Consider the following 21,573-nt stretch of genomic DNA (forward strand, 5'->3'; position numbering starts at 1 on the left):
GAAGAGTAATCACAGTGGAAAACAAGCTTGGGACACAGTTTGCTAAAGGAAATGCTGGATGTAGAGAATATAATGGAGAACCGGACATAATAGAGTTCAGTAAGGAGTACAACAGGGCATAAAGTCCTCAAAGAGCAAACAGAGAAACTGGAGGGGATAACAACACTTCTCTCTCTCATGCAGATGAGAGAGAGAAGTCTGGATATAAGCCACTTTTCCCCCCCAAAAACAGCTAGATCTGCAAAAGTATGGGTGTAGGAGACATTTTTGCAGGATCAGATAAGGATTTAACAATTTGAAACAATGTTTAAGGGCAATTCTGAGCCAAAGTGATTTTATCGGAATAAAAGGAAGCCCAAACAGAACAACACTCTTTATGGTAAGCCCTCATAGCCAGCTTATACTTCATCTTGACCTCCTCGCAGCAGATTTTACGACAGGTCCTCTCCCAACACTTGTAGCTCTTTTTAAGCCTAAGTAAGAGTCATTAAACCAAGTATCGGGGAGAAATGAGCTGGAATTAGTGTTGGTTTTAAGTGGGAGCACAGAATCCAGGGAGGACTGAACCCAGTTGTCAATGAAACTGGAATCGCGAGGCTGATCATTTAAGATGCCAGTAGTTGATCTAGAGAATGGTATTGCAAAGTGATCAGACCAAACCAAAGAAATCTGCCTGTCAAATGACACTGTCCTCAGATTAGAGAAGAGAGGGTCAAGTATACGTCCTGCTACATGAGCGGGTACGTTGTTAAGTAGATGTACATCCAGTGCCTTAGGATCAGCCACCAAAGAGGAGACAGAGCTGCAATTTGGATCATCGAAGTGAATATTGAATTCACCTAAGATATTAAAAGTAGAACATTTGAGAATAAAAGGGGAAGAGCTTCTGACAGCAGATAGCACCAATTTCCTGGGGGTATAGGGGGATGACAGAACAAAGCACCAGAGGAGGTGAAATTCCTTCTTAAGCACAGAGGGAAGACAATAGGTTCACAGTCTGAGAGTGGCAGCTTTTCCACTTTACACTGATATTGCGCCTTAAAGATTATGGTAACCTTACCACCATTCCTGTCCAGACAATCCTGTCTCACTATGCAATAATCCGCAGGTAGAGAAACAATAATGTCAGGTATAGAAACGTCATCAAGTCAGGGTTAACAGCATCCATCGAATTATCAATTAAAGAGTTGGAAACTTCCATGCTATCCTATGCACCAAAGAGGAAACACCTAGCCATAAATCATGGTTATACCATGCAAGGAATATGCCTGGCAAGGTAAAATATCGATAGGGTTGGCAGGCAAAAGCGATAGATTTGATTCAGTGGGAAAGGAATATGCTACTTACCAGTATGCGTCTGTTCTTGGCATGTAGAGCTGCAGATCTACACACTTGTGCATAGATCGCCATCTGGTGTTGGGCCCGGATGTTTGCAGTTTGTTTTTCCTCTTGGAAAGTCTTTGGAAGTCACGAGGTCGGTGACTCCTCCTTTGGATCTTATTGCGCATGGGCTTCGGCTCCATCCTCAGATTGTTTTTCGCCAGCAGGGAAAGATGGAGCGTAGTAATAACAGTGAAGATGCCCATGTGTGTGTTATCTAAATAAGATAAACTGGAACAGATACAGGTAGCCGGGGAGGCAGGTGGGCGTGTGTAGATCTGCAGCTCTACATGCCAAGAACAGATGCATACTGGTAAGTAGCATATTCCGTTCGAGGCATATGAGCTGCAGATTACACACTTGTGTATAGATTATATAGCAGTACCCACCGTTAGCGGCGACCACCCATATCTGTTGCAGTGGTTTGAAATAATGTTTTGAGTACAGCCTGGCCCACACTAGCTTGTTGCTTAGTTTGCACATCTACACAATAGTGTTTGGTGAAAGTGTGCGGTGTTGCCATGTAGCTGCTTTGCAGATATCATCTAATGGGATGTTTCCTAGAAAAGCCATTGAAGCCCCTATTTTACGTGTAGAATGGGCTTTAGGGGGAACGGATAGCGTTCGTTTTGCTTTATGGTAGCAAATCTGAATGCATTTGGCAATCCACCTAGCTATCCCCGACTTGGAGATGGGGTTGCCCTTGTGTGGTGGAGAGAAAGAGACAAACAGTTGTTTGGTCTTATGGAAAGGTTGTGTTCTGTCGATGTAGTAGAGTGTGGCGCGGTGGAGAAGCAAGGAGTAGGAGAGCAGTATATCTTGGTTTACTTCGTTTATTGTAGAGTCATAAACGGGCAAGTGGAACAAATCTCTTCTCACAAATTAAGCATAAACTTAAAGTCTCGGCAAGTCTCTCTCGGGTTCCTTCCCAGGAGGGATCTACGTCAGGCTTCCTTCTTCAGCCTTGTCACACCAAAGGGAAAAGAGGCGTCTTGTAGAGTTGGCAGTCCGCCGGTGGTTTCCCAAAAAAAGAAAAGAAAACAAGAGAACTATGTAAAGGCCGTCGTTTAGCGGCGCATTGTTCCGTAGGAAGGGGAAGTGAGGGAACACCAAATACCTAGCCCTGCACCGAGTGTGGGCGAAAGGGTTGGGGTAGGGGTAGTGACGTGCTCGGGGATCCTAGGTTACGGGGTACTAGGGCTCTCCCGTTTGGCTCCCCGCCTCACCCCTTGGCTCCCGCCCCGTACTGGCGTGTTCCAGAGAGCCCCTAGGGTCCCCCGTACCTTGTCAAGCCATGCCCCTCCAGGGACATGGCTCGCGTGCTGGCGGTACCGGATGAGGTCCGGCTCCCTTCTTTCGGCTGGTCCCTCGGTCCCCAGCGGAATCGTCCGGTCGTCGTCGCGGCCCTCCTGAACCTCGGGGTCAGCTTCCTCGTCCCAGGCGCGTGGCGGTATCCACCAGGTCTGGATGGCTTCGGTTGCGGCTCTTCTCTCTGTCGCTCCCCGCGTTGTTTCCCTTTCTCCTTCGTCTTCCGGGTTTTGACGATCCGCCTCTGTGTCACGTGATCGGGTCAGCTGGTGTGCTTCCTCCTGACGTCGTACCCTTGAGTTAAAGGGGAAGAGATCTGACGACGAGTCCGTTCCCGGCTGTAAAAGGAGACAAGGAGAGAGGTAAGCGGGAAATGGATCCTCCTGCGGTTCGTCAGGGGACGGTCCGTCACATAGAGCAAGGCCCGTTTGACATCTAGTGTGTGTAGAGCTCTTTCTGCAACAGTTTGTGGTTGCGAGACGAATACTGGTAGTTCTACAGATTGGTTTAGGTGAAATGGAGAAATGACTTTGGGGAGGAATTTTGGGTTGGTACGGAGAACAACTTTGTTATGGTGCATTTGCAGAAACGGTTCTTGAATGGTAAATGATTGTATCTCACTGACCCTTCTGAGGGAAGTGATGGCAACGAGAAAAGCGTTTTTCCAGGTTAAAAATTGGAGTTCACATTTGTGCAATGGTTCAAAGGGAGGCCCCATTAGTCTGGTGAGAACGATATTTAGGTTCCACACAGGTGAGGGTGGCACTCTGGGGGGAATTATTCTTTTAAGGCCTTCCATGAAGGCTTTAATGGCAGGTACTCTAAATAGTGATAGATGTTGCCTGTTTTGTAGATAAGCTGCTATAGCTGCGAGGTGTAGTCGTATGGACGTATAGGCTAGATTACACCTTTGTAGGTGGAGTAAGTAGCCTATGATGTGTTGAATGGAGACGTCTAGGGGATTGATGGTGTTGTTGTGACAATAGACAACAAAACGTTTCCACTTGGCGGCGTAGCACGTTCTAGTGGTGGGTCGTCTAGCTTCCTTGATGACGTTCATACAGTCAGGGGGAAGATTTAGATAAACGAATTCTAGGACTTCAGGAGCCAGATCGCAAGGTTGAGCTGAGCTGGGTCCGGGTGTCTGATCTCTCCATGGTTCTGGGTTAAGAGGTGTGGAGAGAGGCGTAATTTTTGGTGCGGTACTACAGATAGTTCCAGCAGTGTGGTGTACCATGGTTGTCTGGCCCAAGTCGGAGCTACTAGAATTAGTAGGAAGGAGTGTTGCTGTAGTTTGCGCACCACTAGTGGAATGAGTGGGAGAGGCGGAAAAGCGTACGCAAATCTGCCTGACTAGTTCATCCATATCGCATTTCCTTTGGACAATGGGTGTGGATATCTGTCGGCGAAGCTTGGGCATTTGGTGTTTTCGTGGGTGGCGAAGAGGTCTATCTGTGAATGCCCCCACATCTGAAAGTACGGGTGTAGAACTTGTGGGTGGAGTTCCCACTCGTGGATTTGTTGTGTTTGTCTGTCATAGTGTTTTGGACTCCTGGGACATGTTGAGCAAGGAGAAAGATTTTCTGGGGTATGGCCCATCTCCATATGCTCTGCGCTAGCTGAGAGAGCTGTGGAGAGTGTGTGCCGCCTTGTTTTTGAATATAGTACATGGCTGTCATGTTGTCTGTGCAGATTAGGACTGCCTTGCCTGAAATCTGTGTTTGAAAAGATTTTAGGGCTAAGAAGATTGCTAGTAACTCCAGATGGTTGATGTGGAGTAACTTTTGTTGAGGTGTCCATGTGCCCTGCACGGTGAGATGTAATAGATGAGCTCCTCAGCCGGAGAGTGATGCGTCTGTGGTTAGTACTATCTGGGGAACCGGGTCCAGGAACGGTCGACCTGTTGAAAGGTTTGTGCTGGTCCACCACTGCAGAGAGCGATGGGTGCGACCGTCTACCAACACCAGATCTGTTAATTGACCCTGGGCCTGGTTCCATTGGCGCGCTAAGCACTCTTGGAGAGGACGCATCTGGAGTCTTGCGTGAGGTACTATGAAGATGCAAGATGCCCTCATCCCTATTAGTTGCATAAACACCTGAGCTGGAAGGGAGTGTTGTGCTATGAATTTTGCGCGTAGAGCCTGAATGCTTGCAATCCTGGCAGGATTGGGGTAGGCGAGCGCTTTTGAGGTGTCTATAGTGGCACCAAGATATTGTTTTATGTGGGATGGTTGTAGATGGGACTTTTCGTGGATTACCGTGAAGCCTAGCTGGTGAAGTAGCTGGATCGTGGTGTGTGTGTGTTGTACACACTGATTGTATGAACTGGCTTTTATCAACCAGTCGTTTAGGTATGGGAAGACATGAATCTGCTGTCTTCGCAGATGTGCTGCCACCACTGCGAGGTACTTGGTGAATACTGGTGGTGCGGTTGTGACTCCGAACGGGAGCACTTTGAACTGGTAGTGTTGGCCGTCCACTACAAATCTGAGGTACTTCCTGTGAGCATTGTGCACTGGGATGTGGAAATAAGCGTCTTTGAGGTCCAAAGTTGTGAGGAAGTCGTTTTGGGAAAGTAGCGAAAGTTCCTGCTGAAGCATCACCATATGAAAATCGTCTGAGTGTATGTATTTGTTTAGGGGCCGAAGGTCTAGGATGGGCCGTAGAGTCTCGTCCCTTTTTGGTATGAGAAAATATATGGAGTAGACCCCCATATTTTGTTGGTTGGTAGGAACGTGTTCTATTGCCTTTTTGTCTAGGAGGGAGATTACCTCCTGCTTGAGTAGCAGTAGATGTTCTGGTGACATTGGGCGTTGTCTGGGTGGAATGTTTGGGGGGGTAGATATTAGTTCTAGGCAGTAGCCTGACCAAATTATTTGTGTTACCCATTTGTCATAGGTGATGGTAGTCCAGACCGGAAGGAAATGTTGGAGTCTGCCCTGACCGGAGTGGGATGGTCTGGGGGAAGTGGAGGAAAGTCATTGGGTAGGCGCAGTGGCAGAGCGGGAGGTGTTTGTTTTGCCTCTGCCTTTGTTATTGTTGCCCCTGTAGCCGCCCCTTTGGAGTAGGGGATTTGTATGAAGTGGAAGCGGTGTCTGAGGAGTAGCCTCTGGATGTGCTCCGAAAGGAAGAGCAGCGAAAGGAGCGTCTGGGAGGGTGAGATTGTAAGGCTCCCATGGATTTTGCTGTGTCAGTGTCCTTTTTCATTTTCTCTAGGGCGTCATCCACTTTTGGGCCAAACAAATGTTCCTGGTCAAAGGGATGGTTGAGGATGGAGGCTTGTACCTCCGGTTTAAAACCTGATATCCTTAGCCAGGCACGGCGACGGAGGAGGACACTAGTATTGATGGCCCTAGAGGCTGTGTCTGCTGCATCTAAGGCACAGCGTATGAAGGTGTTAGTAATTGTTTTGCCCTCCTGAATTAGCTCATTGGCCCTAGCTTTGTATTTATCAGGGAGATGGTGCATTATGGCTTCTAGCTCATCATAATGGGCCCTGTCATACCTCGCTAGTGGTGCTTGTGTATTGGCGATACACCATATATTGGCCGCTTGAGATGCAGTACGCTTGCCTGATGCATCCAAGAGTTTAGACTCTTTGTCCGGTGGTGGTGCGTCGCCTGTCGCCTGGGAGTTGGCCCTTTTCTGTACTGTGGATACTACCAGGGAATCTAGTGTCGCTGGCCCTCTGATGAGGGAGGGATCTGTTTGGGCGGCTTTATGCTTCTTTTCAATGCGCCGGTAATGACACTGGCCCTAATTGGGTCCTTAAAGATCTCCGGCGCATCTTTTATAACACCTTTTAGCATAGGCAATATGGAGGTGGTCCTATGTGTGGTGTCAAATGTATCTAGAAGGAAATCATCCTCCACTGGGTCGGTATGTAAATCTACCCCGTGGTAGTGTGCAGCCCTTTGTAGTAAATGGTTGAACCCCAAGGAGTCTTCTGGTGGAGAAGGTCTGGAAGGGTAAAGATCGTCTTGTGGGACATTAGGGATATCAGGGACACTATGATCGTCCCATGGGTCTGGGGATCCTGTGGGAGTGGGGTCCCCTGTAGGTGTATCTTGGGGCACATCCCCTATGTCATCGTATGGATCCCCTTGATCATCATCATCCGGGGATGGGGTCGGGGAATGATGAGGTGGGGGTGGAGAAGTTGGTGGGGGTGGAGGAGGGGAAGGTGGAGGAGGTGGTGGAGGTGGGGAAGGTATTCTGAAAGGGGAGGTAGCAGAGTCCTTCCTTTTTGGAGGTGGAGGCGGAGCAGGTTTCTCTAACTGTCTCTTTTTGATAGAGAGCATCAAATGTCCAGTTTTGGGATCCTTAGTTAATGTTTTTTGTAAGGGATTCGGTGCGAATAGTTCTGGAGAGGTTGGTTGGTCTGTCGGCGCCGAAGGCGTCGGGCCGTTGGTTTCTTAGGCTTGTCGGTGCTGGTTCGTTGTTTGGAACCATGCTTGGAAAGCTCCGATTGTTTAGTAGGCGCCGAGATAGATTTCGGCTTCGAAGTGTCGGTGCCGGTGCTCTTGTGGGCTTTTGTCTGTACCGAAGATGGGGTCGGTGCCAAGGAGCTGGGTCTCGACCCCAAGTGTTTCGGTGTGGGGCTCGGTGTCGAGATGGAGGCCGGTTTCCTTTTCGGTGCCGAAGAGTGTTAATCGGCTCCGACGGTGAGCCCGAGCCATCTGAAGGCTTAATTAGCTTCTTTACCGGTCCCGAAGGTGCGGTGTGGGAAGCAGTGTCTTTGGTCTTGCTTAGGCGCGAAGGCGTGACCGAAGCCTTTTTCGGTGCCGGTGGGGGGTGGGGGGGGGGGTGGGGGGTAGAGTAGTACTCACGACCCTCAGTGCCGGAGTGATGTCCTCCACATCTGAATCGTCGGCTTCGGATGTGCTGACGAGTCCCTCGTCTGTGTGTTGTTCTGGAGCGTCGACGCCTTCCCCGAAGATGTCGTCCGGGATCGCCGTCGAAGAGTGTGCCATGGTTCTTCTGGCTCTTCGGTCCCGAATCGTTTTCTTGGACCGGAAGGATTTACACGCCGGACAGTCTCGAGCCTCGTGTTCAGGGGAGAGGCAGAGGTTGCACACCTCGTGGAGATCGGTGTGGGGGAATTTGGACCCACATCGAGGGCACTTTTTAAATGGAGTCCTTTCCATTAGCCAGGACCGGAGCTTGGGTAGGCCCGAAGGCCGCCGTCGACGACTGGAACCAAAGGTCTTGCCGATGAGAGGCGCGTCGAGTGGGGAGATCGCGATCGAAACAATACCACAAATTGGGGTGAGGATTGCTTGTCGATCGTTGAACTGGAAGCTGTTCGGAACCGGAGCGCGAAGATTACATTCGAGCCCGATGGCGGAAAAAAACAATCTGAGGATGGAGCCGAAGCCCATGCGCAATACGATCCAAAGGAGGAGTCACCGACCTCGTGACTTCCAAAGACTTTCCAAGAGGAAAAACAAACTGCAAACATCCGGGCCCAACACCAGATGGCGATCTATGCACAAGTGTGTACTCTGCAGCTCATATGCCTCAAACATCATGTTTAGCTGTGCTGCCATCAGAATTTAAAGAAATAACCTGCTCCAAATGTTTAAGAGTTCTACATACTGTTGGCCCACCAAGAAGGTGTAGACCTAGATCAGGGGAAAGAGCAACTGAATTATTAGTATTTGATTTGAAAGAAATTTGCTGGCGCTCAAATTTTAATATGATACATAATATAGCAGCAGGGATTTTCAAGTTGGATATTGCTATGGCTGTTTAAGTAGCCTTTTCTATTAGGTACCAAATATGGCTTTTCTCTAATGATTATAAGTGATGGCATTCATTATAGTCTGCAACACTGTTTTGTTCTCCCACTATACTAGGCCCCACCGGCCTTGTGATATAGGTGGGTGTATTTGCATATTTGACAATTCAATAAACAAGTTAATCCTAAACAAAAGTGGAGCTTAAGCACAACACTAATCGTTAACTGAATACCTATAGTGTTAGCCACAAACTGAAGTCCTGTGTCTTCTTAGAAAATAATACTGACTTTTTGTTTGTGCACTCAGATAGGTAATTCAATAATGTTTCAATGCCCTCTAAATGCTGCCTATCATGCCTAAATAGCAATGCTGTGGTGTGGGAGATTCACTGGTCTTATCTGGTGTTCAACCACTAGTAGTAGTACCTACACACTAACTAATATATATGGGGCATGGGGTGCAAGTTTGCACTTACATCAATTTAGGGGAACAGAGTGCACTGCTGCTGGTTCAGTGACAACAAAGTAGCAGGCTTTACATTCACTGATGATCACTAAATGATGGCGCGGAAAAAAGAAGAACTGACGTCAGCGCGCGAGGGCGGCGTCTAAGTACTCCGACGACGTCATTCCGGCGCACGACGCCGACGGACGCGGAGCCGCAGACGACGCCTAGCGACGCGCAAGGGGTATTGCTGACGAAAAATCTTCCGGATCCAGTCTGACGCCTGGGGATATTCTAAGGTGAGGAATCCAACTAACGTGTTTCTTTCAGATTGATATTTACATGTTGCGTGGCAAGACATTATCGTCTCAGGAAGAATGTATTATTTCCTCTTCTTTCAAGTACATGTGCACTATATCCAGATATGAATCACTCTCCACGATGTACACTGTATGCACCTTATAGAGATGGTTTTACTTAACAGCAGATAAGTGCCTGCTCTAAATATCTACTCTATAGTCATACCAGACAATTTTGTAGTCATCATCGCTTCTTGGTCATTTAATCTGGAATGTAATATGGATCCCCATGTTGGCAAGGGGTTAAGTGCTACATTAGGAGCCAACCTACCTATATCTGGAAAATTAGGCAAGTGTGATGGATTAGCGGGTATCTAATCGCTCATGATGGCTTTCTTTACAGCCTATACATAAAACATCACTTCAGCGTCTCACCTAAAACATAGCTTTCTGGTTGCCATTACATTGTCTACACTAATGTTTTTCTCTCCCACCTAGGAGTTCGATTTGCTCTTTCTTGTTTGAAGCACACATTTGTCATCTTGCTGCAATGTAGCTTTTTGTATTATTTATACACTGATGAATAGAAAGTGTTTTGAAAATAATTCGCCTGTTTAGGATATGAAGGTTAGGCCTTGATTAGGATAATGACAGAATGTACAGACTGTATTTTTGCAAAAGACGTGTTGCAGGGTACCGACCCGCAGGCAGGCATTCTCAGTCTATGACTATAGCTGATGATCCTAGGATACAGAACTGAAAGCTTCCACAAAGGAACTGTTAAGGATCAGCCTTCAAGGAGTTAAATAATTCACATTCCATGGGTATATGCTGTAAACAAAATGCCACCAGTATATCCAGTGGTGCACCCATCAGGGGGACTTTTGTGGCAACAGTGGTTTAATACAAGGTATAATGTGCATTGAGCATTGTAAGGTTTACTGATTGCTTAGTATTTATTGTAAGGCTTGTTATTTAATTCACCTGCAAAAACATCTTGACCATGAACAACTTCCAGGCCTGGAAAAATAAAATGACTGAAAGTGTGAGGTTACAAACTTGAAAGAGTTTTGCTAGAGCTGAGGTGCTCTTGCAAGATAAGGAAATTTCAGTGGTTATTCTGAAAGCAGCAACTATAAATGCTGCGCCCTCCAGATTCTTGATGCTTCTAATTGAGGACCTGGAGTGGAGCAGTTTACCAAGCTGCAGGAAGATTTCAAGGCCACTTTGTTCCATCAAGAACCTCTGCAGAGCTTCATCACATTGGATCCTGGGCTTAAGCTAAGTCATTCAATATGAATTTGTGTGGATCTTTACTTTTTCTGATTATAAGGACCTTGAGAAGAGAAACGCTGTGAACACCTAACCTTGTGAGGCTTAAGCAAATAGCCAGGACTGAATTAATAAGTAATGTGCAATGTGGTAGGACATGCTTAAAACTGGATACTGGATGGTGTATGTGTCTGTTATATGACGATCCTGATCACTGACAACTAGTGGGTATACATCTACATTATTGTATTGCGATTGTGGTTGTGGTTATATGTTTTGAATTGCAACCGAAAGAGAAAGGACTCTGGAGAATCTACAGCATGAGATTAATTCCAAGTAAGCAACTTATAGTTGGCTTTAGAATGGTGAACAGTAACTCTCTAGTACACTGTGTGCTCGAACATTTGCATGAAGAGACAGTCGCTTTATTTGGACACTAATGTCAATAAAAACCACGCGCATTTGAACATTCTCATCAAGAGAATCCAAGGTGTATTCCAACACCAAAAGAACTGACCATATGTAATCACCGAAATGCTACGTGGGACAATCTCTATCTCGCCCTGTGGTGAGTAAATAGGTTAAAAGAAGCTAGAGTTATAGACTAAACAGTGACTAATCATTTCGAATTTCCTAGATTTCAACATCACTTGATCCTCAAACCTAGACAGTGAAAGGAGCTGGATCTCGTTCAGCAGATGTTAGGCTGAAAACATCAAAGGAAGGACCAAGTTTATCGAGTTAACTAATGGGGAAATAATGGTGGTAATGCTACCCAGACTACAGTTAGATAACAGCAGTCTTTTTTCCACGGAGAGATGACCAACCTGTTTTTTGTTGTTTTATCTTTTTATTTTAGTTTGTTATTTGGTCCTGTCCCCTTCCTTTTGGGTCAATTCAATCACAGCTGTGGATTAAACTTCATGTGATATTTGCTGTGGGCACTAGATTAAACTTAATGTGATATTTGCTGTGGGCGCAAGGAGTTGTAGGGTTCGTGCTGCCTCTCAATCTGAGCAGGGAGAAGAGTGTGCCTTTTGCAACTAATCATCATAATCAGGTTAGAATCTTTCTGATGCATATGACCGCAAACAGAATCTTTTTCATGGTAAACACTTGCGAGCTGATCACAACACTAAGAGCATAAAGGAAAACTGGAAATTACTAGTTCCTAGAGTGAACTTCAAATACTTTTATGTGAAACTGTACAATTGGTACATGGAAATAAGTGAACTGGTTGGTCTTGTTGGGGCTACAAGAAAATCTCTGAAGATCAGAAAGTATATGGAGAGTGACAAATGTTAATTTTTTCCTTTCTATAAACTTATTGATAGATCTCAGAACCACATGGGTTTCAGAACTCCACTCTCCTTCTTTGGTATCAGAAAATACCAAAAAAAACAACCTCACCAGCCCAGAAAACAAGGAATGATCTCTATGGCCACTTTTGCTAATAGCTCTTTCATCACTCATCGGAATTTGTGTACATGAGAACGATGGAAGGGGGCTGACAGGGGGATGTTTCTTAGTGAATGACAGAAAATAACTCTTGCATATTAACTGAAGGATCCATTGGCCTGAGGTTATCTACTACTACCGAATAAAAAAGCAAGTCAACTGACCCCTGACTGAAGTCTCATTATACTACATAATGCAGGAGTCAAAAGAGGATTAGCAGGCAGAGCGAAAAGGATGGGGGCAATGTATTAAGGTGTTGTCTTCGCCCTAATTCTATGCATTTAAAAAGGTGAGCCAAGTGCTGCTGATGGTGGTGTTGCTGAAACACCTGCTGCATCTAATACCTCCAAAACTGATGACTATAACCCTGAAATAAACGTTATTATCAGTGAAATCGTTCTTTGGGCGATGAACGTTCCAACACCCTTTCTTTTGCCTTACTTAGTTTTATTTCTTTCAGGGGAAACATTAGCACATTTTCCAAATAAATGTGGACCATCAAGTGCCATTTCCGTTAACTGGGACTGCACATTCCCAGATCAAGCAATGGTATGCATGGAGGTCTACCGCTGAATGCATAGTAACCCTAACTATATATGTATGAGCTTTATACTGAGCGCTCAATTACCTAAAGGGTGTCTAGGCAATGAAGCTAAAAAATAATGAGGAAAATGGAGAGTGGAAAAAAATAGTGGCCTAGCACTGAAAGAGTTGCAAAGTTTAGTGGTTTGCAAAAGGGCATGCTTTGAGTGGAAGTACAAAGGAGACTTTGTAGGCAATTCCTCAATTTAGGATTAATTACAGAAAAAGCGTGCCCTCCAGCTCTAGTTTTACAACACTATCAATTGGATGGTAGACGAAGACCTTTGAACTCAGGACGGCTGGTATTGACTAAGTCTGTGACAAAGGGAGGTGGGCCATAGATCGAGATGGGTTTTAAAGACCAGACAGAGAGATTTAAAAGCAATCCACTGTCATATGGGGAGGCAATGTAGCTTCTCAAGTGCCTAGAAACAGAGGATCTGGGACGTCAGTCTAGTTCCAGATGTGGAGCTACATTCTGTAAGCACTGTAGAACGAATGCTGGAGAAACAAGAAAGAGGGAGTTACAATAATCTAAACAGTAAAGAATGCTTCCCTGTGTGACCACCTTCTAAAACCTGCTCGGTAGGTAAGGCAGATTTTTGTGAAGGCAACACAAAAATGAGAAGCCAGTGGGAAACCATTTTCCCTGAACAGTTCCAGAAAGATTATGATCAAACAGGGATTCAAGGTTCCAGACAAAAGACAAAAGGTATGGAGCGTGGGAGACAGACCCAAGTGAACATGCCAGAAATAGTCAGGAAGCGTACATGGGGTGTAACACCCAGGAGAGAGCAGGACATCTGCTTTGTCATCATTTAACTTGATGGATTTCCTGCGCATCTATTCTACAACTTCGATCATACAGTCATGAAGCACCAGGGGAACATCATGTTTGAGATATTTGAAACTAGAGCAGAATGGTGTCAAAATACTGCTTGAGCACAGCTGGAGATAGACGGCTTAATCAATGCAAGAGCCTTGCTCTAGTTGCCAGTGCCTACCAAGCAAGAGAGTAACATGCAATGACAGACCATATCTAATGCAGTGGGAGATTTAACAGGGCCGAGTTACCAAAGTAGTCTTGGTGCTGTGTCCTGGATGAAATTCAGATTGATTAGCAGCTAAAAGTTAGTTGGGCTCTAGGTAGCCTGAAAGTTGCATGTTCAATGTTACTGCAGACTGAGGCACTTTAAATACAAATCTTAGAACCTCAAACATCAAAAACAAAAAGCTTTTGATACAAATGCCGATGTTATAGGGAGGTTTCACATTAGCTGTGCACAGTCTCCGAACAATTAGATGTACAGTTGCTCTCTGCAAGGGCTCCAGCTAATTGTGTAAACACAGTGTGATATCGGCTCCTCACAGGATGACTGTGTGAAGTGAGCTAACATCGTAACTCACACGGAGGTCTGAGCAAGAGTCCCAGGGTGAGCCAGAGGAGACTACTGCGAGGAAGTTGATGAATTCAGGTAATGACAAAAGCTGGAACTCCTAAACATGTGCAGAACTAAAGTTGTTGGTATGTTATGCTGAGAGACAGTTAGAGAACCATTCTTGCCAAGAAAAGGAGTCATAAATACATTTAATTTCATCCTTGGGGGGAAAAAAAACGGATAATTTGTCACATAGAGACTAGCATCCATTTTCTAAGGCCACAAAAGCATTTGGATTTGATCGGAGAGTGAACCAAACACACCACTCAAACTTTGCCGAAACATTAGTTGAAAAAAGGCTCTTTCTAATGCTTTGTTATGTTATGAGCACTTATAGAACGCATAGCTGGCCATAGGCATCCCAGCCCTCCTAGTACCACACAAAATACTTAGCAGGAAGGGATCGTATTACCTGAGATAAGTTTTGAAAAAGCAGACTGTTTTCAGAGCGCAAAGATAAGGGGAGGGCATTCCAAAGTGAAGCCGTTCTGTAAGAGAAAGATCATCCTCCCAATCTCTCCCCCCTAATGCGAGTGATGATTGCTAGATGGACAGTGGAGGAACACAGTGTTCTATGAGGGATATAGAAAGAAAGCAAGGGTTGAGAGATCAATGGGTCATTGCCTCACAAGGCCTTGTGGGCAAAGCAAAGAGACTTAACTTTATTCTATCGTCCACCCGCTGCCAATGGAGGAAGTTCAAGGCTTGTCTGACAGATTGGTGTCTAGGGATATCAAGCAGCAGTCTGGCTTCCTAGTTTCCTAAATGTTTTCTTTGGAGCACCTAGATAAAGGGGATTACCATAATCAAGTCTGGATACAATGAAGGCCTGGACCAATAGTCTCTTGGTGGTGAAAGGGAGGAGTGGGAGAACCTTCCTCAGCATCCTGAGGAGCCCCTGGCAGGTGGCAGCAAGCTTCACTGCTTGATGGTAAAATAATTATCTATCCATACACCAAGGCTCTTGATGGAATTTTTGGGCGAGGCATGGAGGCATAAACTGCTATGCCAGTACAGTTCACGACTCAGCTTAGAGCGATTACCCAAGATCATAAGCTCAGTTTTGTCTCCATTAAGCTTGACAGGAGTGTTCCATCCATTTTGCTACCTTTTTGAGGTAGAGCTCCAACGAGGGGGGGTGGAGATTGTGTCCTTGATTAAGAGAGAAAATCAATTGAGTGTCATCAGCATAGGTGACTTTCGAGATCCCAAATGGGGAGATTATGTCTGCCAGAGGTCTCATATAAATGTTAAACAACGTGGGGCTCAGGGAGGAACCCTGAGGTACTCCGCACTTGAGTGATAGACAGTCGGAGAGACCACCGTCTTCGAAGACCTGAAAAGCCCTGTCTTGCAGGAAAGATTTGAGCCATAAGTGGGCAGTCCCTGAGATTGCCATGTTTATCAATCTTTGCAAAAAAGTCTTGTGATTTACTGTGTCAAATGCAGAGCTCAGATTGAGCAGGATGATGGCAACCAAACCTCCATGGTCGAGTATTCTCTTGGCTTCTTCGGCCACTGCTAAGAGAGCAGTCTCTATACCGTAGCGGGGTCTAAATCCTGTCTGGGTAGGGTGGAGTAGGTTGTGACTCTCTAAATGGTCGGAGACAATCCGGTTGGCGTATTTTCCGCTATCTTACTAATAAAAGGGAGGAGAGAAATTGGCTGGTAGTTCCATAACGACAGGGGGTCCAAGTTTGGCTTTTTCAGCAATGCTTTGATCCTAGCAAGTTTCCAGGCCACAGGGACATTGCCTGAGGTGAGAGACAGATTTATCACTTTAAGTACAGCAAGGAATATCTCATCAGTGGCTGTAGCTAGGATGTGCAGAAAGGCCAAGTTACACAGAGAGCCTGATTTGATTTGGTGGAAGATCTCCGGCAGTTTGTGAGAATCCATTTCGGAAAATTATGTTATTCCCATACCAAAAGCTGGCCGCCATCACACAAAGGTGATGAGGTGGAAGTAGAAGAGTGAAATAGGCCGAAGATATCTTTATTCTTCTTGAGGAAGAAGCTGGCTAGGTCGTTACACCATCCAGGTTGCAGTGCTAGATTGGCTCAAGCGGACGGGGGGGTTGAGTAGAAATTTGGCAATGCGAAAAATTTCCCGTGGTAAGTTGCTTGCCAGATACATTTTTTCTTCGCATTAAAATGCTTGAGCTTTTTCAATTTGTTTTATAGCTTTTAATGGCAAGTCAATAGCTCTGCCTTCTTACTTCCCCATAGTCTTTCCTCCATATTCTCTCTGCTCATTTACAGTGTTGTTTAAGTTCATGCAGCTTAGGAGTGTACCAAGGAGACGCTTTTTCCTTAGCTCGTCAAGTAAGCATTCTCTGAGGAATGATCTGATCCAGAGAGGATGTAATTCAATGAGTAAACATGTCATAGGCAGAGGTAGGATTTTCATCTAGAGTGGGCCTAAGGTCAGTAAGATGTTATTTCCAGAGTTCTGATGAAAGTCTGGACCACACCAGGTCCTTACCACAGATAGAGTTGTGCCTCTGATTTAGTCCTGGGGTCTTTGAATTTCAACACAGAAGGCACACTGATCGACATCAAGACTACCACATTCCCAAACAGAGCTGCTATTTAGAGTATCGGTAATACTAGCTTTGAAGCTGGCAAAGACAGATGATAAAAATCACAGGAGCCAAGATCAGTGCTGGGTCCATGGCTGCTGGCATTTTAACAGACTCAAGCTTTCTTATTAGTGCTGTAATGATAGAAACAGATGTATCGGAGGGACCGTTGCCAAAAATCTTTAATGACCGCCTGCTTCAAAGCCTGAAATTCTCAACAATAGAGCTGGCAGTCAAGAACCAAGGGCTAGCAAGAGTCTCCAAATCAGCAAGTGGTTCAAAGGACAAGGTAGTCTCTTCTGCAGTCCTTTTCGTTTATAACTAATTTGGATACCTGACCTTAGATTTTCTTTCTTAAGTTTTTATGCTTTTTTGAAAAAAAAAACATAGTTACTCATACGGGGGAGGGCTCATCTGTTAGACTAAGATCTTGACTTGCCCTTTGTGGTAGCCATCGTCAGTTTAGCATTCTTCTCACAAATTACCAGGACACACAGGCAGCAGAACACAGCGTCAAAGGAATTACCAAAACACCATCAACAGAACTGGAGTGGACCTGTAGCCACAATTGGTTGATATCATTTAGAACAGGACTTGAAGCCTGAGAATTTTGAAAAAGACATTATTATCCTTCTAAAAACAATATCACTAAGCATCCAAAGAAACTGGGCAAACCAACTGCTCCAGCAAAGGTGGAAAAGAGGATCAAACATTCACCAGTGGCTGGGCACCTTCTATATGGAAGGCATAATACTTTCAGAGAGTCACCAGGCCTGTCTTTGATAACCTATGGCACTGTCCAACATTACCATCATGCCTGGCACCTGGGAAGGGGGTTATTTAAGGAAGCTACAGGGGCTGGTAGCAACAGAAGATTGATCATGGTAATCTTGTGAAAGATCTGTGGCCTGTTTTACTGCCGAAATGGCAGGGTCATATGTCAATGTGAACTTAAAAGCAACTTGATATGATCTAAAACTTTTTTTAAAAGTCTTAAAGATGTTGAGTCATCCATGTCTGGTATGCCTTAGTGCTAGAAAGAAGATCATGCTACGTTACATTGGTAGACAAGTTCATAGCAGATCCCTATTAGACACCAATGCATATGGAGCCCAGCATTAATGTATCTGTATTTTCACTGCCTTTGGGGGGAACTATGAACAGAATTTGCACCTGGAGCTGTCTTGGTTTGGTGAAAGACCGAATTATAGACCCTTTTGACTGTATTTTATGTTACAGTGAGGGTATAAGACTATTGAGTGTGCTCTGTATTCCAAAAATGTTTTTTTTAAACTCAGAAAAGGCTCCAGAATAAAGAAACAATTGGGTTAATTGTGTACCGAACCTGTATGGCTGAATATCTAACCTTTCAGTATAAACTCCTTTAATCCATGAATGGCCAATTGTTGTTTTTAGTTAAAACATGTATTCCCAATCCACAAGGCAGCAAAAAAAATCAACTTGAAGATGGGTTCAAGATGAGTGAGCCATTTAAGCATTATTATGGTCAAGGTTATCATTTCTTTTTATTTTGATAAAAACAAGATACCACTCCAATTTCAAACCTTTAAATATATAATAAGATTCACACTGCAGCTGTAAACTTTACCCAAACATTTACCATTTCCTTGGGTATCAGTGACACATTATTGTAGCAGCGCCCTCATAGTCATATTCGGTTCCAGGAAATCCATTAGTGGTACATAACCCTGCTCATCCACCCCACCAGTGTCTCTCTATCAGTGACAAGTCATTGAACCATTATTCTAGAAGTGTTCTATTAGCATGAATACATTAGTGGTACAGTATACTAGCATTTTGCTGTAGAGAACAATAATTGATACAAGAATGTAACCGGTGGCGTGTGCCTCTTGCAATGCCCTCTTTGCAGTGACAAAATGGCCAAATATAGCTCTGATTGCAGTGACCATTCAATGGTATAAGACTCTATCACTATTCGTAGTAGTGACCCATCAAGGGCAAAGGATCTAGTAGTGTCTTTCTAGCAGAAAAGCTTCAGTGGTATATATCTCAAGCATTTTTTGCTACAGGTGACTCACCGGAAGAACATGGCTCTAGCAGTGTCCTCTTAGTAGTGACTACTCAGTGGCACATGACTTTAAAGGTGTCTTCATAGCCAGCCATCATTAGTATATGGTGCTGGTAGAATATTTGCAGCAATGACCCATCAAACCTACACAAAGGTATCACTAACCTCTTAGAAGCAATCTATTATTACCACATGGTTACAGCTGGAGCTATCATTAGTGTATGGCACTAGCAGTGGTCTCTAAGTATTGGCAAGAACTGGTCCATGACTCTAGAAGTATCATTCACCCATCATGGTGCATGGTATTACTGGTGGCCTTCTAGCAACAGTCTGCAGTGGAAAATGTCTCTAACAGAGTCCTTCTAACATTTTTAGTATATGTAACATGGCTTTAGTTGTGAAATATCCATCCTAGCAATGACCCTAGAAGTTATTGTACATGATTCTGGTAATATGAATGTCACTGCAGCAGTGACCATGGAGTGACAGGTGATAATAACAGCATGGACATTGTAAGGAGTTCATCTTTCATCTGTGTTAGACAGCGATCCTGCACTTACCCTGATGTGCACACTGCTGTTGCTGTGGATTCTGGAATCAAGATGTCATCACCCATCCTCCTCTGGGATGCCACTTGCCCCATCAAATCTTGGCTGGCCACAGGCGGAGAGGGACACTGAGACGAGAAGCCTGTGGTTGTGGTGCTGCAGGTCACTGGGGGACGGTAGCTAGGACTAGCCCCTCTACTGCTCAGTGCAGGAGATCCTGTGGATCCAGAAGATTTCCTTGAGAAGCTGACTGCCCCTGGAGGCTGCAGGGCAATTTCTGACATCTCTGAGGGCTGGATAAAGCCTGGGCGGGGTCTTGCTCGGGCACTCGTCTCTGGTGAGCTATTGCGAGAGCTGAGAGGGCTCTGAGTAAGAGGCGAGAGCCGGGAAGGTTGTAGCACCACTTGATGTAAACTGGCTTCAGTCCGCCTTGCCTGTCGAGGGCTGGGCCAGGGTCTGGGCTGGGGCTCATACCACCTGGTGTCCAGGGAAAATGAGCTTGTGCCACTGGGAAGGAGTGCCTCGGAAGGCTCCTGGTAAGGCAACACCGGTATGGCCATCCCTTGGCTGGTGTGTCTAAGCTGCCCCTGACTTGCCAGTTGCATAGGTTTCTCATGCCACTTGGTGGGGGCAGGAGGCCTTCCTCGTCCAGGAGACCTTTCAGTCCAACTCTTTGGTGCCTCCAAGGGCAGAATGCCGGGATAAGTAACAGGGACAGGGAGAGAAGAGGGCGGCAGCCCCCTTGGAAGACCAGCCTTGCAATGTAGGCTCTCCACTATGTCATACTGATGTTGCTGCTGGCAGAACATCACATGTGGGGCCTCCAGCCCACTGAAGGGAAACTCACCCCTCCCCCACTGTTCAGGTGATCGTCCACCTGTTGGCGTCTGAGTCATAGGCAAGGTGCTGTTAGATGTGTTTTCCCCATTCTCCTCTGGAATGGTAGGATGTCCAAAGGGGCCCTCGGGGAGCAAAGGGGGTGATGACATGACAGAACTGAGAGGGCTTGCCTCGTGCATGTAAAAAGGTGGGGGCTCCATTTCCCCAGGGCTGCTGCAGAAGTAACCATAGAACTGGCTGTGATGGAAGCCCCTGGAAGCAGCTGGCATACTCTGACCAGTAGCCTTCAACCGACTCTCCATCATCCCTGTCCCCTCTTGAGGTCTCTGGAAGCGAGGACTGTAGGCTGGAGGGGGGAGGTATGACTCTTGACTGGAGGACAGAGGCGTCAACTGGGACTTGAGAGTGGCAATTGAGGAAGGAACTGCTGGGTCATCATTCTCCTCATCAGACTGGCGGAACTCTGGGTACATGTCTGTCTCCTCCACAAAGGGGAAGCCCTCAATTCGGCGGGTCTTGAGAGAGGGCTCCATCTCAGAGGGGTCCATGACAAAGCGCCCATCGGGCCCACGACTGATCAGCTCAATGGGAGTTGTGGCTTCTACATCAGCCTCTGCCTTGGACACACTGTACTTCTTGCTGCTGATGGCACGTTTGGTCTTCTTGTACAAGGACAGTTCCTTTTCCTTGCTGGGACTCAGCATTCTCTTGCCCTGGAGACCCTGGTCATCAGAAGATTCCGAAGGGGCCCGCAGGGTGCGGATGCTTTCGGGGCTCACCTTACCAGAGGACAGTCTAAACAAACAGAAATAGAGAGAGGCATTGACTAGCTATGCCACTGGAACCTCCACAAATTATCTGAAGAGTATCACTGCAAGTATAACTTTTCAATGCTTTTATTAATCTCTGTTTAATTACTATCAAATGCTGGCACCTGAACCTCATCAAAACAGCTATGTTTAATAGAGAAGGCAAAGAAGAATTACAAAAAAGAGGAAGCAGTGAAGGAATGGACAGTGGTGCAAGACTGAGGCAGGAGAAAAAGATGAGTTCGAGAAAGTGAAGTGTCTAGACGTGAAAGACGGAGGAATGACGTGTGAGGGGGCCAAGCCAGAGGCAGCAGCAAAGAAAGTGAATTATTACAACCAAGGAAGCGCAAAGGAGCAAAAGTAAAAAGGGAAAGGCAGTAAGAGATGGGAAAGAGGAATGAACCAACAATGAGAAAGAGGAGGGAGCAAGGACTGAAAAATAGTAGGAAGCAGATCCTGGACAGGAAAAAAGTGCCAGCAAAGTACAATTGAGGAGGCAGTAAGGTACAGGGTAAAGAAGGAAGGGCCATAATACAAAGAGGGGGTACAAAGGAAATGGTAAATAGGAGGGAGCAAGGGATGGGTTGAGGGAGTATATAAGAGAGTCAGAATCAGAAAGATGATGGAGATGATGGCATGAGAAATGGTATATTGAGAGATGAGAATGGAGGTGAAAGGACAAGGAATAGATAAGATAACTAGTGAGCTAGAAAGGAAGTAATGAAAGACAAGGAAACGTAGAAATAGAAAGGAAACATGAAAAGGGGCGTGCACTAGAAACCCCTTGTGGATAGCAGAAGGGAGCAATAGATTAAATAGAGA

General features: G+C 45.7%; 1 protein-coding gene across 4 annotated transcripts in view; it reads right to left on the reverse strand.

Annotated features, from left to right (window-relative positions):
• Positions 1-21,573, reverse strand: part of IGSF9B (immunoglobulin superfamily member 9B) — a 1,286,301-nt gene that overhangs the window by 456,736 nt on the left and 807,992 nt on the right. For all 4 annotated transcript variants that reach the window (XM_085647232.1, XM_085647230.1, XM_085647233.1 and 1 more), the window contains one exon: positions 19,115-20,737. In XM_085647232.1, coding sequence (XP_085503358.1) covers positions 19,115-20,737 — 1,623 coding nt within the window. The remainder of the gene's footprint in view (positions 1-19,114; positions 20,738-21,573) is intronic.

The sequence above is a fragment of the Triturus cristatus genome, chromosome 3_2 (genome assembly GCF_964204655.1).
Source record: "Triturus cristatus chromosome 3_2, aTriCri1.1, whole genome shotgun sequence".
In the NCBI taxonomy this organism is placed as follows: domain Eukaryota; kingdom Metazoa; phylum Chordata; class Amphibia; order Caudata; family Salamandridae; genus Triturus; species Triturus cristatus.